This window comes from Heteronotia binoei, chromosome 13 (genome assembly GCF_032191835.1).
Source record: "Heteronotia binoei isolate CCM8104 ecotype False Entrance Well chromosome 13, APGP_CSIRO_Hbin_v1, whole genome shotgun sequence".
NCBI classification, from domain to species: domain Eukaryota; kingdom Metazoa; phylum Chordata; class Lepidosauria; order Squamata; family Gekkonidae; genus Heteronotia; species Heteronotia binoei.
This window is the reverse complement of record NC_083235.1, coordinates 68,736,294-68,755,799: the sequence shown is the minus strand read 5'-3', so window position 1 is coordinate 68,755,799 and position 19,506 is coordinate 68,736,294. Positions and strand designations below refer to the sequence as shown.

At 44.4% G+C, this 19,506-nt stretch overlaps 1 protein-coding gene across 1 annotated transcript in view; it reads right to left on the bottom strand.

Moving 5' to 3' along the window:
• Positions 1-5,321: 5,321 nt before the first annotated feature.
• ITGB4 (integrin subunit beta 4) overlaps positions 5,322-19,506 on the bottom strand; it is a 132,022-nt gene continuing 117,837 nt past the window's right edge. Inside the window, 7 exon segments of the mRNA XM_060253022.1 lie at positions 5,322-5,829; positions 7,503-7,619; positions 9,180-9,344; positions 11,418-11,573; positions 14,719-14,907; positions 17,848-17,997; positions 18,373-18,492. Coding sequence (XP_060109005.1) covers positions 5,684-5,829; positions 7,503-7,619; positions 9,180-9,344; positions 11,418-11,573; positions 14,719-14,907; positions 17,848-17,997; positions 18,373-18,492 — 1,043 coding nt within the window. The 3' untranslated portion in view covers positions 5,322-5,683.

Genomic DNA, 19,506 nt, shown 5'->3' with positions numbered 1-19,506 from the left:
CCAATGGCCCATCCAGTCCAACACTCTGTGTCACAGAAGAACATAAGAGAAGCCATGTTGGATCAGGCCAGTGGCCCATCCAGTCCAACACTCTGTGTCACATAAGAACATAAGAGAAGCCCTGTTGGATCAGGCCAATGGCCCCTCCAATCCAACACTCTGTGTCACATAAGAGAAGCCATGTTGGATCAGGCCAGTGGCCCATCCAGTCCAACACTCTGTGTCACACAGTGGCCAAGAATTTTATATATGCACACACACTGTGGTTAATAGCCACTGATGGACTTGTGCTCCATATTTTTATCTAAACCCCTCTTGAAGGTGGCTATACTTGTGGCCGCCATCACCTCCTGTGGCAGTGAATTCCACATGTTAATCACCCTTTGGGTGAAGAAGTACTTCCTTTTATCCGTTTTAACCTGTCTGCTCAGCAATTTCATCGAATGCCCACGAGTTCTTGTATTGTGAGAAAGGGAGAAAAGTACTTCTTTCTCTACTTTCTCCATCCCATGCATTATCTTGTAAACCTCTATCATGTCACAATGTCTCTTTAGTATGCACCACAGTGTTCCCACAGATGTGGGAACTCGGTCTTTCCCATACAAGTATCATTATGGGTTGTGATTAGATTAGCTCTTAAACTTGAGCCCTTTGGCTTGAATCTGCCCTTCCATCTTTACACTGTGGGTGGTGGTGGGGTGGGTTTAATTACATTTAGATTTCTGGTCCCACACGAACACATGAAACTGCTTTATACTGAATCAGACCACTGATCTATCAAAGTCAATATTATCTACTCAGCCTGGCAGTGGCTTTCAGCAGTCTCAAGTGAAGGTCTTTCACTTCACCTACCACCTCATCTTTTAAACGGGAGATGCTGGAGATTGAACTGGGGACCTTCTGCATGCTGAGCAGATGATCTACCACTGTCACTTCCTACCATGAAGAAGAAGAAGATATTGGATTTATATCCCGCCCTCCACTCTGAAGAGTCTCCGAGCGGCTCACAATCTCCTTTACCTTCCTCCCCCACAACAGACACCCTGTGAGGTAGATGAAGATATTGGATTTATATCACGCCCTCCACTCCGAAGAGTCTCAGAGCGGCTCACAATCTCCTTTACCTTCCTCCCCCACAACAGACACCCTGTGAGGTGGGTGGGGCTGGAGAGGGCTCTCACAGCAGCTGCCCTTTCAAGGACAGAGCCTCAGAGCGGCCTACAATCTCCTTTCCCTTCCTCCCCCACAACAGACACCCTGTGAGGTGGGTGGGGCTGGAGAGGGCTCTCCCAGCAGCTGCCCTTTCAAGGACAACCTCTGCGAGAGCTATGGCTGACCCAAGGCCATTCCAGCAGGTGCAAGTGGAGGAGTGGGGAATCAAACCCGGTGCTCCCAGATAAGAGTCCGCACACTTAACCACTACACCAAACTGGCTCTCCTTGACTCAATAAAGGCAGTCGCAGCCTTCAGTTTGCAAGACTTAAGTACAAGGCTGTTTAGGATAGGATATTTTGAAGGTCACTAATTCATGAGATCATTGTAAGTCAAAAGCATACCTTGATGACACTCAGTGTGCACTCATCAGCCCCAGGCAACTGAAGGCCCTTGGGCCACATCCAGGCAATCTGGCAACGGCAGCAGTGAACCTTGCCAGCAACCCACCAGCCCGCCCTCCCCCACCTCATAGCAGCCCCTCTGGCCAAACAACTGCTGCCCAGAGCTCTCACCAGCTGTTTGGCAAACTGAGCATTGCAAAAAAAAGAAGAGCAGGATAATTCAGGCATTCTACAAAAAGAGAGCTTTGGAGCCTGATCTTATGGAGACTTAAGACCCAAAATCAGTGGGATTTGGCACACCCACCTCTATACTTACAGTCTGAGTAGGTACAACTGTCAGCATTTTTACCTCTTGACATATTTGGAGTTAAAAAAAAAACACCCAACTACTTGGACCACAGAGAGAATATTTATTAAGTGCAGTATCTGATCCAGAATATCACCTGTCAGTTCATTCATTTTCATATTGCATATGTATTAACTGTCGCCAAACACTGGCAAATTTAGTAGACTACAATAATGGCATTTGCATACAAAGACATCGCGCACGAAAAGTTATTCTGGGAAGGCTTGGAGGATTTCCTAGTTTTCAGGAATGGGTCAGTGGTAAACCTGCAATGAGACTCCAAGCGATCCAAATGTATACCGCTAACAAAAGTGAGAGCCCTCCAACTGTTCTTTATTAAGCTAGATTTGAGGTCAGCACCTTTGGTCAGTTGTCAAAGGTCCCTTATCCATGAGGGGAAGTCACAACCATTACTTTCCCCTGTAAAGGTCTGAGCTGCTGTTGTGGGCTGTCCTGGGCAAAGTCCCTCCTCCCTCCAACATTGGAGCCAGCCTGTTACTAAGGCCTGTACATGTATGGTACAGTGACCCCTTCATCAACTGCCTGAGCCTTCTATAGCTTTAATTAAACCAAAAATATAAATATTTGGTTCTGTTTGTGGCTCTGATATTTATGCAGGGGCCTGAGGCACAGTCAAACAAAAGGCAACAGCTACGAAGGGATTACGTTCTCCCAGCTGTGGTAGCGTGGTGAAGTTTCCACCTTCAGAGTCTCTGTCCATGTATAAATGTCTGCAGCAGAACTTCTGCTGCGGTAACCGTGCATCGCAGAAGGTCCCAGGCCATATTATAGTAGGATGCTCACTCAGTTGAAGTCGGCTACTGGCCAAGCGCACTGGACCTCACTGTCATACGATGTGCAGAACATTAGTGGTGCGTGAGTTGTGTTTTGCAGGAGCTTGTCCACGTTTTTGATGGTCTAACTCAGGAACCCTCATTGGAAAACCATTGCATTATGGGAGTCGTGCACGACAGGAAATGATGGCGTTAAGAGTCGTCTTTCAGCACTGTACCACAACAGAAGTCACTGGGGGCTTGCTTTTGGGATTCTAGATTTTTTTTGTGGGGGGCTAGCAAAGGGGAAAGCGGCTGTTTTAGAGATTGCATCATTAAATGTGCACTCATATAAATAAACACAGGCAAATGAGTAAACCGCCTACGTACTTGTAGAAAAGGCAGGTATGGTCAGGTGGCTTGTCTGTAGACTGAAGTCCTTGTTTCTACCCTCATTTTCTCTTGATAGCCCTTTCTGGATTTTTTTATAGCTACTCCCTCACTGTATTATCTTCTCCTAAGACGATTTGGGACAAATGATTGCTTCTGAGCCTGAGGTTGGGCAGAAATAGGTGATATAATGGACAAAGAGTGAAATCCTATAAACAAAGCTTGACTCCAGTGGCACCTTTAAGAGCAACGAAGTTTAATTCTGTATATAAGTTTTCATGTACATGCACACTTCATCAGATCCTAAGAACACTTTCCTGGGAGAAAGTCCTATTGAATGCAGTTGGTAGAATTCTGAGTAGACCAGTTTAGGATTGCTTTCTGTACCACTTCAAACTATACCGGGGGAGTCATATTTTTGAATGTTTCATTACATTAAAATCTTGCAAGTTTAACACTAGCACTGAAGAGGGAGGGTTATAGTAGAACTTTCCCGCGATGCTATTATTCTGCTTGCAGGGTGCGTTGCATAATATTTAGGGATCAGCAAAACACTGGATAGGAATTCTATGCAAATATCCATACCTCTGAATATGGAACACAAGGATTCCTGTCCCACCCCTTGGAGCAGCTGAACTGCAAAGCTGAAATATTAGACAAAACTTGTATAATACTTAGGCTGCAGGCAGGACTGACTCACCCACTAGGCAAACTAGGCGCTTGCCTGGGGTGCTGAATTGGGCTCCCCCCTTGCCCCGGCGCGCATGACAAGCACCTAGTTTGCCTGCCTGCTCCCTCCTCCCACCCCCCCGCCCGCCACCTCCCTCCCTTGTGCTCCGTCCCCCCCCCCACACGCTATAACAGTGTGCCTTGGCTCAGCCTTACCGGCTTCCAACGCGGCTGGCCTCTGTTCCGCTTTGAAGAGCGCACTGGAAACTTCACTCCCTCTCCTGGTTCCTCCTCCAGCGTACTCTTCAAAGACTGATCAGAGGCTGGCTGCGTTGAAGCCAGAAAAGCCGAGCCAAGGCACGCTCTGATTGCGCCAGGGGTGGGAACGGTGATGGAGCAGTGCTGCATTGCAACACTACGGAGGGAGGGTTGCAGGGGGGCAGCAAGCAGGGAGCCTGCCTGGGGTGCTATGCACCCTTGGGTCAGCACTGGCTGCATGTGTGCCTGTTCATTCCTGATTCATCACACAACCGTACTGCTTTATAGATGCTATGGTTGACTACAGTATCCATGGAGCACTGTAACTGAGTAAATTGTCAATGTACAGAAGTGTCTAATGCCCGTATTGTAAATGTATTGGGAAACAATGTACATGTACAATTAAAATGCTGCTGGTTGAGAAATGATGGAGGGAAGCAAAAATGTCTGAAACATGATTGATTCCACAGTAGCAGTTGCTTTGCCCTTTCCCCAGGCTTCTCCTTTCCCCAGTTTAGCCAATTGATGCCCCACTAGTTGCTGCGTGGCCACGTTTACCCACATCTCCCTCCAATTTCTCCATCAGATCAGGAAGACATGATTTAGCAGCTTCCTGATCATCAGGAAGACGGGGGGGGGGGGGGGGGGACAGGAGGGAGATGCAGGTCAAAATGTAGCCGTGCAGTAACTGGTGGGGAAACAATCGGTTGATATGGGGAAAGAAGGCGGCCGAGGGCAGAGCGACTGCTACTGCAGAATCAGTCAGGGCCTATGACACTGACATAGCCAAGGTTGTCATCAATCTGCTTGACCATCACTGCCAATGAGTTAAAAGGAAAAGGGAGGGCTATGGGTGTGGGATTTAGCAAATTTTGTTGCTTGCAGTCACTCAGAATGAAGTACTTTTGTTCTAGGGCTTTCATGGTAAGGGCATTCGTTACAAGGCCACCTCTTTGCTTCTGCAGCTGTTGAGGATCAGTGCCTGAATTTTGGTCCCATGTTGCTGGGTGAGATAAAATACACTTTGTAAAAAAAAATACATTATATATATGTTTGGCAAACTGTACAGTACTTTAAGCAACATTTCTCTATACGGCTATGAAAATTAACATACTAACTGGCTTCTGCAGTACCATACATTATCAGCAAGGGATTTTACACAGAAATGTAGTAGAAGTCCAGGTAAAGCTTCTGCTCTGCATTCCAACAGGTGCACTTACAAAAAGTGTACAAAGTGTGACGGATGGCTTTTGCTGGTAGTGCTAATAATGTTGACCAAAGGCTATGGACTTAGAAAAGGAGTCATGACACAAATAGGGCAAAAATGGAATGGCATCAAGGGGGTGATTTAAACACGAATTCAGTCCTACGTGGTCAACCTGCCTGTGGCAACATTTGAACAGCCAAGAATGCAACAGTCAAGTTCTTGAGTCAAAGCTGTGCAATAGCCCTTCGTAACCAAGCTACAGGGTTTGGGGTTTTTTTAAAGCTCTTTTCATAATGTCTGAGGGTTCCACCTGGGCTGCATGCATCCTTCTCCCAGTGGCGTTTCAAAGCAACATCTAATTCTTTTAACGCTGGCACAATAAAGCAGGCACGATGAGCTTGTCTGGAAGTTGACTACAGAAAGGCCCGCTTCAGATCATTCCTTGTTGAAATCCAGGTGTCCATTTGGCTGCATCTTTCTGGACTCAGCCTTCAAAGAACTGCCTGTCCGTCTGCCTGGTGAATGTCCCACTGCTGTTAGACATCATGGTTCTGGTGACAAACTCTTGAGTGACTTGTTTGGTGAGAGTGCTGCCACTCTCTACTCGCTGAGTGGTCATCAGCATGCCATCTGCAACAAGACAGAACATGACAAGGATTGATTTAGCAACTTGGATATTTGCCTGTCTTTGTTATGGACACATGCTATCTGGGAGTCAGCCCCAAGGAATCAAATGGGACTTACTTCTGAGTAAACGTGCATAGGACTGCCCTGCGGACAAATTTGACTGGGAAAGACTTGCAAGATTCATTTTAGTATCCCCTTGTGAAAGTGGTTTCTTGGGTGTTTCAGCCCAAAGGTCGAGATCTGAATCCACAGAAAGGTTCTCTAGCTCTAGTGAAATAGGTAGGTATCATTAGTGTCTCAGCCCAAAGGTCGAGATCTGAATCCCCAGAAAGGTTCTCTAGCTCTAGTGAAATAGGTAGGTATCATTAGTGTCTCAGCCCAAAGGTCGAGATCGGAATCCACAGAAAGGTTCTCTAGCTCTAGCAAAATAGGTAGGTATCATTAGTGTCTCAGCCCAAAGGTCGAGATCTGAATCCACAGAAAGGTTCTCTAGCTCTAGTGAAATAGGTAGGTATCATTAGTGTCTTAGCCCAAAGGTCGAGATCTGAATCCACAGAAAGGTTCTCTAGCGAAATAGGTGGGTATCATTAGTGTCTCAGCCCAAAGGTCGAGATCTGAATCCACAGAAAGGTTCTCTAGCTCTAGTGAAATAGGTAGGTATCATTAGTGTCTTAGCCCAAAGGTCGAGATCTGAATCCACAGAAAGGTTCTCTAGCGAAATAGGTAGGTATCATTAGTGTCTCAGCCCAAAGGTCGAGATCTGAATCCACAGAAAGGTTCTCTAGCTCTAGTGAAATAGGTAGGTATCATGTTGAATTTCTGTCAAGCACCTAATTGACCCCTTTTGTACTGAGAAAGTGATCTTGACTTCATTCTTGCTTATTTATTCCTGAACATATAGATCAGGAACAGGGTCATGTGTGCTTCATTAAGTGGTCTGTACCCAGCTTGCTGGGGGGTAAAATGTAGATGACTGGGGAAGGCAATGGCAAACTGTAAAAAATCTGATGTGACATCACCCTATCGGTCGGTAATGACTCGGTGCTTGCACAGGGGACTCTCTTTACCTTTTTACTCTTGCTAGGGGCATGCATTCAGATACACCCAAACTGAAAATACCTTATTAGTATTTTTCACATATATTTTGGCATCCCAAAGATATCCAGGGGTTTTTGGAAAACCGAGGTGGGGGGCGGAATACTGGAAAAATCCTGGGTATGATGTTAAATAGTGTTATAGAGCTAAACCAGATGTTACGACAGCCACAAGTTTGACCCATGGCCATCACCATTTTAGTGAATAATTTGTTCATTTAAAAACTTCTTGAGGGCCTATCCTGATTGGTTCCATGGTGTGGGAAGAACAGACAATCTTGCTGCCCCCGCACCACTTTAAAATGGCCAAATTCTTCCCTAAAAGGGCAGTGGCAGCCACAAGTTGAACCCATAGCCGCCATAACATTTTGTATGGCCCTTAGTTTGCCCAGAACAGTGAATGGCAACTACAGGGAGCCCACTGGACTGATGACTCAACTTGCCTTTGTGATTCCAAGTCTGGGGTGAGAAGCAGATTTTGCCTCCCTTTCAATGCTAGACAGCAGCCCATTTAATTTGTTCCATAGAACTCAATAGGGAACATGGAAAATCAAGTCTTAAGATTTACACAGTTCTTTTTACCTGCATATAAGGGATCCAGTGAAGACTGAGTGATGCTGGTTTTGGTGCTATAGTCTGTGGGGAAACTGTACACTTCTTCCTTGTTAAACTGCTGTGTTCCGAACTGAGAGAAAGCACCTGAACAATAAAAGATAGGTAATATATATATATTTTTAATTTGGAAGTGCATTTCTCATTCCATTTGAGATTATTAAGCAATGGACTGGAAAAACGTTAGTGAAAAATAAGCAAGAAAAGAACGCTACTGAAAGAGAACACAATCCTTCAAAGTGACTTTCAACACAACCTAATTATTAATTTGTTTTACAGAAAGTGTCCTATGTACTAACCTGCAGATATATTCCTTCCAAATATACTAGCAAATTCTATCATTTCAGTATTTTAAAACAAAGAAGATATTTAAACAGATCACTGCTACCAGTCATAATGCTTGAAATAGCACAACTGTGTTCAAAGAACGTCCTGTACATTATCTCAACCAGATAACACTTCAGGGTAAGTCAATGTTGTTCTTTCTGTATTCTTGAAAGGAGTAGGTGGGGCTGAAGAGAGAAATAGTGGCTTGCTGAAGGCTTAGTAGAGGCAGTATTTTAAGTCAGGGACTTTCTGGGTCATAGCTCAGCTTCTTCATCTTGGCTCAGTGGTAGAGCATCTGCTTGGGAAGCAGAAGGTCCCAGGTTCAATCCCTGGCATCTCCAAAAAAGGGTCCAGGCAAATAGGTGTGAAAAACCTCCGCTTGAGACCCTGGAGAGCCGCTGCCAGTCTGCGAAGTCAATACTGACTTTGATGGACCGAGGGTCTGATTCAGTATAAGGCAGCTTCATATGTTCAATATGTTCAAGGTACACAGTGCTACAGACTACTGTAGTTGTTATCTAGGACTGGGAGACAGACAATCCACTAATAAGGGGTATTCCTGGCTTTATAGAGACAAGTCTATGCTTGGGGAATTCATACACGCCCATCCACCTTTGGATTCAGACCTTTCAACCACTCTGAAAAATTACAACTATCAGTAGCGCAAAACAGGCAAAGGCAAGCTAAGTGTAAGCCTGCGTGTAAGGGCTCCAGTGCAATGAGACCTGGTAATCTTAATTTTTCTATACTAAATTTGCAGCATATATTTACAAAAAGTAGAGATTAAATGCCAATAACTATGCAACCCAAATGAAAAGCAAAAACAATGCCTCTAAATTAGGATTACCAATTTAAAGATGGAAAATTCGTGGCACTTTTGGGCAGAGTATGGGGAAGAGGGACCTCAGCAGAGTATAATGTCATAAAATCCACCCTCCAAAGCAGCCATTTTCTCCATGGGAACTGATGTCAGCAGTCTGGAAATCAGTTGTATTTCTGAGAGATCTTCAGGCCTAAGCTTGGGGTTGGCAACTCTTAAGTTCCTGCATGTTATCACATACCCTCAAGAACTGGCAATACCTTAAATTTTCAAGATAAATAACTTTGCCTATGAACTGTGATTCTGAATCAGTAAACTGTTCCTCTTCTATAAGCTTCTTTGGGGTCACCATCAGAACACTTGATGCCCTGATCTATATTCTCCCAGTCTACCCGAGAACGTTGCATTTATCCCATCTTCTTACAGACACAACGGCAGTCTCCTCACACACACATGGCCCAATGAGCAACAATTATAACTATTGTGGTGAAAAACTGTACCTCCATCTTGAGATTCAATGGTAATAATGCCTTCTCTTTCAGGCCCAAAGCCTTGCGTGGTTTTGGCTTGCACTTTGAATTTATAAGGAATGTTTTCATTCAAGGAAGGAACTGTCAAAGTCGTCTCTGGGCTGTCTCCCCCCACATAGATATTCCTGGGTTCCCCTAAAGGAACAAAGACATTTTTTAAAAAGTAGAATCTAGAGTAGAAGAAAGAAAAGATCCACCAGAACTTCCTTTCACTACCAGACAAATTCAGCAGGGTTCCAGTGCCGCACATAGGAGTGTGATAAAGCTCCTGTCTCAAAAAAAGTACACTTTACTGGGCCCTGGCAGCACACAGAGGCCCAGTGGCAACACAGGCTGCGATCCACATTACCATGAGGGGAAAACTGAGGATAAACTGTAGATCATGCCCAAGGATATTTATAGAAACTTCTTTCCTTATAACTATGTATCTGGTGTCCAGATCTCTTGTGAGATTTTCTGGAGCCAATAGAGGGTTGTCGACAAGCCTGGCAACCAGCTGGAGCACTGGGTGTGGGGACACGGGAAGCACAACATCAGCTGTATTTTTAGGTCACTTTTTGGGAAAACTCAAAAGTGACATAGGTAGCCCTAGGAATCACCAGAAACTTGATAGTAAAACCAGAGAGTTTCCAGTGATTTCTAGAGCTACCTATGTCACTTCTGGGTTTTATCCGGAAGTGATGTAGCAATGCAGCCAATGTCACCTTAAAAAAAAATGTTCTTCCACCACTTAGAGCAGAACACCTGACAGCCTTAAGGCAATCAGAAGCAGTGTTAGAGCAACAGTCTCTCAAGCAACTTTTTGAACTGCTGGGCCTCCTGGTCCAGCCTAAAGTCCTTCTCAAAAACAGAGTGTGTGTGCTTGGACATTTAAACTAGGACTGTATCAGTGAGATTCAGGTGGGTAGCCATATTATCTGAAGCAACAGAACAAAGCTTGAGTCCAGTGGTACCTTTGAGACCAACAAAGTTTAATTCTGGGTAACTTTGTTGGTCGTAAAGGTGCCACTGGACTCAAACCTTGTTTTGTGGGCGTTTTCGCACTCACCTTCAGCCGGCGCGACCCCCCCTCTTCACCGCGCAGGATCTGTGCGGATTTCGCACTAAATGCCGCGGAGCAGCCGGAAGAGCCGGAAGCTCCCGGCGCAAAAGCCGCTCAAACGTAAACCGCCAAAAAGCAGTTTCTGTTTGCGTGGCTTTTGTGACGGGAGTTTCCGGCTCTTCCGGCTGCTCCGCGGCATTTAGTGCGAAATCCGCGCAAATCCTGCGCGGTGAAGAGGGGGGTCGCGTCGGCTGAAGGTGAGTGCGAAAATGCCCTGAGAGGCAGGGAGATTTGTTTTCCTCTATTAGAATAAAACAATCAAGACCTTGACATGAGAATCCCTTTCAAGGACCAAAAAGTTACAAAATACTTAGGAAACTTGTAGACTCTTACTGGATGTTATTATTAAACAAAGGTAGCTAAGGCAGACTTTTTTTTCAGAAATGCAGATTATGGAATAGCGATTTCAGAATTAAAACAAACCTTTTCCATGGATCACCAAGATTCATTATGGGATGAGGAATTGTGCTGGGGGGGGTGGTGTTATAGGTTTATACTGGGCACTGTTGATAAGGCACATACAGCATTTAGAACATGTAATGTAATGTAATGTAAAATTTTATTTGTATCCCTCCCTCCCCCCCCGCCGAAGCAGGCTCAGGGCGGCTAACAGCATTTAAAAGTGAACAATACAATACAATAATAAAACATTAAATTCACATTAATACCAAGCAATGATTAGTTTAAAACATTCCTAAATCTAACACGATTGAATCTGGCGGTAAACATTATTATTTGACATTGTGTCTGTCAGGTGGTATAGTGATGGTAGATTCCCTAGACCAGACCATTTTGGCGTTTCCTTTATTGTGCACCTATACTTCAGTCGTTAATAAACGCCTGTTTGAAGAGGGTGGTCTTGCAGGCCCTGCGGAACTGGTCTAAGTTCCGCAGGGCCCGCACCTCCTCTGGGAGCCGATTCCAAAGGCGTGGGGCCGCGGCAGAAAAGGCCCGAGTGTGGGTGTTTTGAAGTTTAACTTCTTTTGGCCCAGGGATATGCAATCTGTTTTTTTCCATGCAGAGACTGCCCTGTTCTGTTATATAACCGAGGAAATACTCTCTGGGAATACTGGAGGTCTCAAATATGAACTGGAATTCAGTTGTACCTCCGCCGTGTAGCGTCTCACAAGTGACCATGTAGCCCAGAATTAACCCATTGGGTTGGCGAGGTCTTTCCCAACTCAGTTGAAGAGAATCTGGACTCAGAGCTGTGAACACCAGGGGTCCTGGTGCACTAGGGGTGCTCAAGGTGAATGGGGAGCCTGAATAAGCAAAAACAAAAGATCAGGGTTCTCAAGAAGAAACCAACAAGAACTGAACTGAAATCCTGTACAGGATTTTACATATAACTGAACATAGGATTCAAACATAAAATTAAAAATATTCATAACTGTAAAATCTGCCTATCTTTCTGATGTGGAATCAATGCCAACGTTTGAAATTTATTTTATTGAAATAATATATTGCATACATTTTATTTTGCATACATTTTATATTGCATTTTCCCACATTCACCATTGTTATATTGGAGTAAAACTCAGCAAAATCTCGTGATAAAATATTGGTTTCAAAACAAACACTGAAATGTTAATCAAATTTGCATTTCTTAATTATTTTTATAAGGCACCAAGGTTTGGCCTTTGCAGCCTGTAAAGCAAAATTTGTAATTTCCAGTCTGATGTTTTCTTCATTATTACCAGATAACATGTCTATATTATATATCTGAATTTCATCTAGCAACTCAAATATTTATCCCAATGTGGCACACAAAGAATATGAAGTAAATTTAGATTTTGTAATTCATCTTCTCAAAATATATACATTTTAGATAAAAAGTTATACTGTATGCACATTTTGTATTTCAAAGAAACTATTGTGCGACTTATACTATGTTTAATTGACCCTCTTAAATTTTTGTGGACCCTGAGCTGTGGTCAGACAGGCAGTTTGGCCTGATATAGTTGCTTTTCACTAATGGATTAAATGGGTTCATTAACACACATACATCTGGAAGCCGGTCCCTAGTCGTACTCATATGATGGAGTTGGATATGGAACAAAGAGCCACCAGAGAAAATCAGGTGTTTACAGATCCTACCACATTCATCCCATGTTGTTAGATGTCCGAACTCCCCTAGTCCGAACACTAAATTGTTCAGGGTGGTGAGAACCAGAGAGGATTGTGAGGAACTCCAAAGGGATCTGTTGAGGCTGGGTGAGTGGGCGTCAACGTGGCAGATGCGGTTCAATGTGGCCAAGTGCAAAGTAATGCACATTGGGGCCAAGAATCCCAGCTACAAATACAAGTTGATGGGGTGTGAATTGGCAGAGACTGACCAAGAGAGAGATCTCTCATGGTAGATAACTCACTGAAAATGTCAAGACAGTGTGCGTTTGCAATAAAAAAGGCCAACACCATGCTGGGAATTATTAGGAAGGGAATTGAAAACAAATCAGCCAGTATCATAATGCCCCTGTATAAATCGATGGTGCGGTCTCATTTGGAGTACTGTGTGCAGTTCTGGTCGCCGCACCTCAAAAAGGATATTATAGCATTGGAGAAAGTCCAGAGAAGGGCAACTAGAATGATTAAAGGGCTGGAGCACTTTCCCTATGAAGAAAGGTTGAAACGCTTGGGACTCTTTAGCTTGGAGAAACGTCGACTGCGGGGTGACATGATAGAGGTTTACAAGATAATGCATGGGATGGAGAAAGTAGAGAAAGAAGTACTTTTCTCCCTTTCTCACAATACAAGAACTCGTGGGCATTCGATGAAATTGCTGAGCAGACAGGTTAAAATGGATAAAAGGAAGTACTTCTTCACCCAAAGGGTGATTAACATGTGGAATTCACTGCCACAGGAGGTGGTGGCGGCCACAAGTATAGCCACCTTCAAGAAGGGTTTAGATAAAAATATGGAGCACAGGTCCATCAGTGGCTATTAGCCACAGTGTATGTGTGTATATAAATTTTTTTGCCACTGTGTGACACAGAGTGTTGGACTTGATGGGCCGTTGGCCTGATCCAACATGGCTTCTCTTATGTTCTTATGTTCTAGTGCACACTCAAACTGGGTCAGGAGTGTGTACCTTTAATTCTGGTTTTGCTGTTTTGTTTTTTAAAACTGATAGTGCATATGTTAATAGGTGCATGGACACCCCAGAATTGGAGGGGGGAGTTTAAAAAAAAAGACCAGACCGTATGCCCCATGGTTGACACATAGTGCTAACCAAGTTTCAGAACCTGGAACTTTCCCCCCTTTCTTGTTGGTAGATCTCAGGTACTTCAGGGAAAGTGGGAGTAGTAGAGGTCCTATCCGCGTGGTATGGGGTAGATTCTAAAATGTTCTTTAGGGTAATGTTATGTTCAGACTTGAGATACAATGTTGATTTTGCATCCTTCCTACCTTGATTTTTTTGTTGATATTGCCCTCGACTGTAAAAGTTTTTGTTTTATGAATTTTACTGTTAACATTTACTCCACATTCTAGAATACTTTTTTCTACTTCGCTCTCCCCCTTTTTTTGTGGAGTGATATGAATGTGCCATGTTTTAAATAAACTTTAAAAAATACAGTAAACCCCCCCTAGGGTTGCCAATCCCCAGGTGGAGGCAGGGGATCCCCCGGTTTGGAGGCCCTCCCCCCACTTCAGGGTCGTCAGAAAGCGGGGGGAGGGGAGGGAAATGTCTGCTGGGAACTCTGTTATTCCCTATGGAGATTTATTCCCATAGAAAATCATGGAGAATTGATCTGCGGGTATCTGGGGCTCAGGGGGGGAGCTGTTTTTTGGGGTGGAAGCACAAAATTTTCAGTATAGCATCTAGTGCCTCTCCCCAAAATACCCCCAAAGTTTCAAAAAAATTGGACCAGGGGGTCCAATACTGTGAGCCCCAAAAGAAGGTGCCCCTATCCTTCATTATTTCCTAGGGAAGGAAAGCATTGAAAAGGTGTGCCGTCCCTTTAAATGTGATGACCAGAACTCCCTTTGGAGTTCAATTATGCTTGTCACAGCCTTGATCTTGGCTCCACCCCTAATGTCTCCTGGCTCCACCCCCAAAGTCCCCAGATATTTCTTGAATTGGACTTGGCAGCCCTAACCCCCCCCCCCCCAAAAAAATTGTTTTGATTCTAAGCCTTCAGAATACACTGTCCACAAATTTTCCCACTCTCTGCAATCCCTAGGACTAGAAATTTGCCTTTCAAAATTAATCCTGATATGCTCCGGAAGTCAAATGCCACAATGCAAAGCCACATGAATAACCACAATCCTACTCTGATGCACACCCCTCTTCCCCAAGCAGCACAGCATGAAACCAGTGTCAAAGAACTAAAAAGCCTGAGGAGACAACAATCATACCAGAAGTGCTAAGTAAACTTGTGAAGCATTACATAATGAAAGCCACATTACCTGGCACAGGACTCAGAGGGCTGCGTGGATCCACTTGGGACTCAATAGTGATCACTCCCTCTCTCTCTGGACCCCAGCCTTCATCGCTTTGGGCCTTCACTTTGAAGACATACGAGTGGTTTGGCAGCAGGTCATCCACCACTACTGAATTCTGGGTAGGGTTGGGAATAGTAAGCCTGTGCATTTCTCCTAGAGGATAGGGAAAAAACCCAGTCATCATCTTTATAAGTCATTGTTGCCAAAACTACAGCTTCCACTGACATTGCTGTGAGCGGAGTTAGTTTCGAACAATGGGGGAGATAAGGAACTATCCGTAAGATGAATTTGCTACATAGCAGTAAACTGTAGAAAACTGCATGAAGCCCATGTGAAGAAAAAAAGCCCTTTAAGACTGAAGTAATTTTTCTTATTACTAACTAATCCAGGGGTGTTGAACTCATTTGTTACAAGGTATGGATCTGAAATAAAAGGAACTTTACGGGGCTCGGCCATGCATATAAAAAATGTAATGTCAGGTAGTGGAGATATAAACTTTATAAAGGATATGGAGAAACAATTAAATATATTATTTTTGACTTAAAATACAAACATGCTCAATACTCTTGCAATATTTTGTATAAAATGGAAAGGTGCAGGAATAGTGGGATTGGGCAATGCAATTTTTAAAATAAAGTATCATGAAAAAGCACAAGGATCACAGCAGAAATTAAAAAGATAAAATGCTCTGAACCTAGGAAAACATGAAATGGCTGGGCATTGTGAACTTCTCCCCCTGAGTCTACTAGGGTTGCCAGATCTGTGTTGGAAAATACCTGGAGACTTTGGGGGTGGATTCAGGAGAGGGTGGGTTTTGGGGAAGCAAGGGGTCTCAGCATGTTACAATGCCATAGAGTCCATCCTTCAAAGCAGCCATTTTCTCCAGGGGAACTGATCTCTGCCAGTTGGAGATCAGTTGTAAAAGTGGGAGATCTCCAGGCCCCACCTGGAGGCTGGAAATCCTAGTGTCTACTCAGATTGGCAATGGCTTTTCTGTGTAATATCCCCCTTTTGCTGTGGGTTCCCAGGTCAGAGTACTCACTAGGCACCAGTTCTCAGGTGCATTCAACAGAGACAGGTTTACTCAAAGCATCAACCCTTTATTTGCAAGGACACAACCCCAGGAAGAAACAGCTTCAGCTGGCCATAGAAACATTCAAAAGTAAAGCTGAGCTCCACTTCACTGAAACACATTGCAGCACAGACAAAGTTGCCAGAAAAACATGGAATGGATTTTTCATTAAGACCTTTATCTAACTGGGCGCAGAGACCTTAATGGAAAATCCATTCTGTATTTTCTTTGCAGCTTTGCAAGCTCAGAAGAGCTTCCTGCTGTGGCCGGCAAAGACAAGGCAAAAAGAGCTGAGAACTTCGGCAGCCTCAGAGCTTCAAAGGGTGAAGACAGGAGGGGGGAGGAAAAAGTCATGGAACTGGTTTTGGTTCGGCCAGAGATTTGACATCACTGAATGAATCTTAACACCTAAGGTTGTGTTGTACACATTTTGATCCAAATGCATTTAATTAGGCTCAGAATGCATGTAGTCTTCGCTATTCCTGCCAAAGAAGCAGCTTCTAATAATTAATTGAATTATCTGGTATAAAGCACGTTTGGGATGGAATCGGAGAAGACTATATCAACTGTGTTCCAACGGAGCACCCAGCCTTTAATTTTAAAGAGTTAACAGCATCTACAGCTTTCCCCTCTCCATGTTTTGCCATCTTGATGTAATGTGAGACGTTGTCCTATCTACATTCTGTCTTCACAGCAATTGTTTCTATGAAGGAAATACAGCCTTCAATCAGGTGCTTGAAGGCATTCACAACAATGGAAAAGGAATGCAGGTGATTCTCAGCCGACATGATCTTGGAAGTCTCACATTCATCTTCTGCACAGAACATTCCTTTCCCTATTTCAAATCAAGAACTTCTATGAGTGTCACAAAAAACAGAGGTTGAAGATCTCCACTCTGACAGTATTTAACTTCTCACTCTCAGTCATTAGACATAACACTTCCTTCTACTTCTCCTCAGGCTCTTCCTTCATGTTGTAACATCAGTGCTACCAGTATAAAAACTGTTGCTGGCTAGTTTGTATGTGATTATGTTTTTTTAAAAGCAGGAAGAATGCAAAACGATGAATGCACTCATCCCTCCGGCATGTTTTGAATGTCCACAGTTAAACATTTCCTCATCATGGTGAGATGCGTTTGTCTCCTTAGAGTAAATGCATACAACAGAAGTGGCTAGGCTTAGCTTCAGGTGTTCGAAACAGGATGCTTCTTTTCAGTTTCTTCAACTCTGCTTGGTTCAAACACCTAGTCTATGATTGATGACTATCCTGTAAGTCATTATAAACATTCTTTCACCTTTGAGCTGAGTGGTTTCTTCATCTCAGGAAAGATAAAAAATGTTCTGCTCCATAAACTTAATTATTATTTGAACAATGTCCAGACAGCTTCTAATACTGCTATGCTTCTAGTGAGATATGTGGGCTTCTCTCGGAAATGAATGGCCCCAACTAGGGTTGCCAATCCCCAGGTGGGGGCAGGGGTTCCCCCGGTTTGGAGACCCTCCCCCCCCGCTTCAGGGTCGTCAGAAAGCGGGGGGAGGGGAGGGAAATGTTTGCTGGGAACTCTGTTATTCCCTATGGAGATTTATTCCCATAGAAAATCATGGAGAATTGATCCGTGGGTATCTGGGGCTCTGGAGGGGCTGTTTTTTGGGGTAGAGGCACCAAATTTTCAGTATAGCATCTAGTGCCTCTCCCCAAAATACCTCCCAAGTTTCAAAAAGATTGGACCAGGGGGGGCCAATTCTATGAGCCCCAAAAGAAGGTGCCCCTATCCTTCATTATTTCCTATAGAAGAAATGAATTGAAAAGGTGTGCCGTCCCTTTAAATGTGATGGCCAGAACTCCCTTTGGGGTTCAATTCTGCTTGTCACAGCCTTGATCTTGGCTCCACCCCAATGTCTCCTGGCTCCACCCCCAAAGTCTCCTGGCTCCGCCCCCAAAGTCCCCAGATATTTCTTGAATTGGACCTGGCAACCCTAGCCCCAACTCCCCCTTACAACAGCAGTGCAAACTTTACTGACCTCCGTTGAGAAGCTGGTACTGTACACTGTATCCTTGCACCTCTTTGTCACAGTGTGGCTCCTGCCAGCTGACCTTCAGTGAAGTTGGCCCCAGGGCAGAGAACACTAAGCGGGTGGGAGTGTCAGGGACACCCAGATGAGTCCTGTAATCTGGGGCAGAGACAGGTGGTCACTAGCTTTGATTTGAACGCAGGGAAAGTACCAAGAAGCAACTTGCACATGCTCATAAATGCTCTTTCTGTGTCCTGGGAGAACATGGAGAATGTCCCTTTGCAGAATAAATAGCTAGTCCACACATACAGCGATGGATATAGATAACGAAGGAAGCAGCCACAGAAAACAGCCACACCCTCCAGCAACAGCAACAGCCTGGTCTCAGAGAAGCAACTTTTTGACTGCAGGAGACAAAGAGAAGGAGACTTGGCTTTGCCAAGCAAACTCCTTATTTCTCCTGTTCTCCAGATCCTGGATTCCTGGGGCATACCAAAGCCCCATCCAGACCGAGACCAGGCTAAGCTCACTCACCCAGAAGCACTGTGTCCAGGCTGCTCAGTGCTTCAAACACTTCTTCAGAGTGAGTGCGGCCCCTGGCTTTTTGTGGGAGAGCATAACGCTTCCTGGATAGCGTGGCTTGCCCTGAGAGGCCTGCACAGAGAAACAAAGTGCTACTGAGATCAAGGTCCGTGCTGTCGACACAAAGTGTATGGGGGGAAGCCCTGCTTATTCGCTGCCAACTCACCAAATTAATGATGTACGCAAACCACCTACGTAACCTGTTGTAGTCCAATGGAAATGTCTCCCCACCGACTGCAATGCAAGAATAGCCCTGGAAGCCAGACCAGTAGCACAGAAACAGCTAATAGATGAGAAGAGAGACCCTTGTTCTGGAAAAATCTGCTTGCAATTGTCTTAAAACAGAGTTGCACTGCCTCACAAGATATACAGCTAGCAGGCATGTCCGCGTGCTGTGCACTCTCTTCAAGCCAGCTGCATTGGCTAATGCATCCAGAACTCCCCGTATCTTACTCAAGGCCCCTTCTGACTTCTTACATAATTCTGCCTTCACAGCGGACAAATAACCATGCATTCTGAAAGTCAGAACCTTTGTTTGCTCCTGTGACTGAAGCATGGAGCCTGCTTCCATACCATACAATATATGCGTCCTTTACCTTTTAGTTGGGAATAGAAGGGTCACCAGCTTTTCTGCATGTGCATGAAGGAGTTGATCTGTTTTGTCCATATGGGTGCCACAGACTCCAGCATAATGTTGCCAAATATAAAAAGGGATCCTTCCCCACTCTTGCACCAATGGCAAAGCTGGTCAGATTCCACTTGAAAGCATTGTCTGATCTGCTATATATAGCTTTGCACTGTTTATTTTTAAAGGACAAAATAAGTTGGGGGGATTCATTCCACACTTTATAAATACTTCATATGAACATATGAAGCTGCTCTCCAGGGTCTCAAGCTGAGGTTTTTCACACCTATTTGCCTGGACCCTTTTGAGTTGGAGATGCCAGGGATTGAACCTGGGACCTTCTGCTTCCCAAGCAGATGCTCTACCACTGAGCCATCGTCCCTCCCCAATTCATGGGCATGATGAATGAAGGAATCAAGAAAATCTTTGTCTGCAATGATTGATGTTGAAGGTATGACACA